Source organism: Emys orbicularis, chromosome 6, assembly GCF_028017835.1.
Source record: "Emys orbicularis isolate rEmyOrb1 chromosome 6, rEmyOrb1.hap1, whole genome shotgun sequence".
Classification (NCBI taxonomy): Eukaryota; Metazoa; Chordata; order Testudines; family Emydidae; genus Emys; species Emys orbicularis.
Genome location: NC_088688.1, coordinates 40,270,339 through 40,273,269, shown reverse-complemented (window position 1 = coordinate 40,273,269; position 2,931 = coordinate 40,270,339). Strand labels below are relative to the sequence as shown.

The following is a 2,931-nucleotide window of genomic DNA, read 5'->3' as shown; positions in this document are numbered from 1 at the left end:
TCCACTTCAGCCTGCACATGTCCCCCCATTCCTCAGCCCTGGCATGTAGCCACAGCTGGCATCACTCCGAGCATGTTACCGCATAGCCAGAACGCGCCGCGCCTCCCCCCCCCCCCCGCCAACGTGCCGGGCCCTTGAAGGGCCACAGGGCTGGGGACGATGCAAGCCCACATCTCAATAAACAGGAACGCCACCGCCCGGGCACCCAAGCTCAGGCCCTCGGGGCTGACTGGTGTCTTGGCGCGGACGGATCACGGGGTGACGCTGGAGGTAGTTGGAAAGCCACACAGTGTGGAGGCACCAGCTAGTTCCAAACAGGCTGCCTGGGCTTTCCGCTGGGAGGGACGAACAAGGGGGAGGAGGAGGGGACTCGCATCGCTTGCTACTGACCCAGCGGGTGCAGAGGATGCTCCGCCCGGGCTATTGATGAAAGGGACCGGAGTACAATGGCAGCCCAGCAGCGAGAGCCACCCCAGAGGAGAGGGGGCGGGGGAAGAGAGCGAAAGCAGGGACAGGGGCGGGGGGAGAGGCAGAGCAGATCAAACAGTGAGCGAGGGGGAGGGGAGAGGAGGGGGAGCAGGACCAGCCAGAGGGAGTGAAGGGGAGAAGCAGCCAGCGCGAGCTAGGCTGCTCCGTGCCAGCCCCTCGGAGTCCGGCAGGCTCCTGCTGGGAGGGGAGTGCCGAGGCTGGATCGGGATGGACAGGCACAGCCTCTCTCCGCCGCCTGACGCCCTGTGAACCGCGCGCTCCCTGGATGCCCGCAGCCGCTCCCTCCCGTGGCTCTCCGGCGTGGCCAGGCGCACTGGCGGCGCGGCACGCCCGGGGGCCCGAGGCGATGACTCGCGGCAGGAGAGCGGAGCGCTCCCCACCTGCCAGCCCGAGCCCGGAGGAGTGACAGTGCCGCGCTCTGCCCATGCGCTCCTAGCTGCCCCGGCATGGATGTGGCCAACAACACTACCTCCCCCACCGAGCAGTCCTCCGCGAGGGGCCAGGGCGCCGCGGTGACCCTCAGCTACCAGCTCCTCACCTCCCTCTTCCTGGGCACCCTCATCCTCTGCGCCCTGCTGGGCAACGCCTGTGTGATCGCGGCCATAGCCCTGGAGCGCTCCCTGCAGAACGTGGCCAACTATCTTATAGGCTCCCTGGCCGTCACCGACCTGATGGTCTCGGTGCTGGTGCTCCCCATGGCCGCCCTCTACCAGGTGCTGAACAAGTGGACGCTGGGGCAGGTCACCTGCGATATCTTCATCTCCCTAGACGTGCTGTGCTGCACCTCCTCCATCCTCCACCTGTGCGCCATCGCCCTGGACAGGTACTGGGCCATCACCGACCCCATAGACTATGTCAACAAGCGGACTCCCAGGCGAGCGGCTGTGCTCATCAGCCTGACCTGGCTCATCGGCTTCTTGATATCCATCCCGCCCATGCTGGGCTGGCGGACGCCCGAGGACAGGTCGGACCCCGACGCCTGCACTATCAGCAAGGACCACGGGTACACCATCTACTCCACCTTCGGCGCCTTCTACATCCCCCTGCTGCTGATGCTGGTGCTCTACGGACGGATCTTCAGGGCGGCCCGGTTCCGGATCCGCAAGACCGTCAAGAAAGCGGAGGAGAAGAAGAAGATCGCCGACACCTGCCTGACGGTCTCCCAGGCCAGCCACCAGAGGAAAAGCAACGGGGAGCCCAGCAAGAGCTGGAAGCGGACTGTGGAGCCCAAGCCCAGCGCGTGTGTCAACGGGGCCGTGAGACACGGGGAGGATGGAGCTGCTCTGGAGGTCATCGAGGTCCAGCACTATCACAACTCCTCCAAAACTCACCTGCCCCTGCCCAGCGACCCCTGCAGCACCCCTCTGGCCCCATCCTTCGAGAAGAAGAACGAGAGGAGCACCGAGGCCAAGAGGAAGATGGCTCTGGCCAGGGAAAGGAAAACGGTCAAAACCCTGGGCATCATTATGGGCACGTTCATCCTCTGCTGGCTGCCCTTCTTCATCGTGGCCCTGGTCTTGCCCTTTTGTGACAGTGAGTGCTACATGCCGGACTGGCTGGGGGCAGTCATCAACTGGCTGGGCTACTCCAACTCCCTCCTCAACCCCGTCATCTACGCCTATTTCAACAAAGATTTCCAAAGTGCTTTTAAAAAAATTATCAAATGCAAGTTTTGCAGGCAGTGAAGGACACTCCCTTCTCGGGGGCTCCCTGCGCTTGCTTCATCAAACTCCACATCTCTTCTGCTACTAGAGTATCTGCTTGTGCCCTCCTTCCCTCCACCGGTGACCACTCTCCCCAGGACTGCGGCAGGGGCAGCTCCACTTTACCGCGCAGCACCGGAGCGTCTCCTCCTCGTTACAACACACAGCGCGCGGCAAATCCAAGTAGTTCAGACTCCAGTGCAGCGTCTGCCACCGTTCCACGGGGAGACAAGGCCGCTCCGGATTCCAATCCCTCACCTCTCAAAGCGTTACAAACGGAGTCAGCCCCTTTCTGAACTACTGCAAACTTAGCACTTGCAATTCAGCGCTTTGGAAAACTGACTAGCACGTGTTCCCGAACTAACCTGAGCACCGTCTGCTCCTCTGAGTTTACACAGTACTCAGCCTGTGTAATGACACCCTATTTCGCCACTTGTATTTATTTTGGGTAGACCTTGGGTTTGCAGATCGTTGCTTGTGGTCGCTGTTAACCACCTTGTCTGCCCGGGTAGCATCGGTAAAATAAACCATCCTATGCATAAAACCTTCTTGTCTGTTTTTCTTGGATTAAAAGAAGATTGCAGAGCGCTCTGAGTCTAACCTAGATCTGGTCGAGTAAGTACGAACGTGGAGGGTTTGAAGCAGTTCTTTCCACAGTGGAAGAAGGGGCTTAAAAGTTACGTCGCTGGCAGCGAGATTGAAAAGTGAATTTCGTTTTTTCTGGGAAAACATAATTTTA

The 2,931-nt window shown here is 60.5% G+C and overlaps 1 protein-coding gene across 1 annotated transcript; it reads left to right on the top strand.

Annotated features, from left to right (window-relative positions):
• The first annotated feature begins 935 nt into the window (after positions 1-935).
• On the top strand, positions 936-2,174 carry HTR1A (5-hydroxytryptamine receptor 1A). Its single transcript, XM_065406813.1, has one exon. It carries the CDS (start codon positions 936-938, stop codon positions 2,172-2,174), a length of 1,239 nt encoding a protein of 412 aa, XP_065262885.1.
• Positions 2,175-2,931: the final 757 nt, after the last annotated feature.

Coding starts and splice junctions, on each gene's coding strand:
- HTR1A (XM_065406813.1), top strand. CDS start 936: ATGGATGTGGCCAACAACACTACCTCCCCCACCGAGCAGTCCTCCGCG.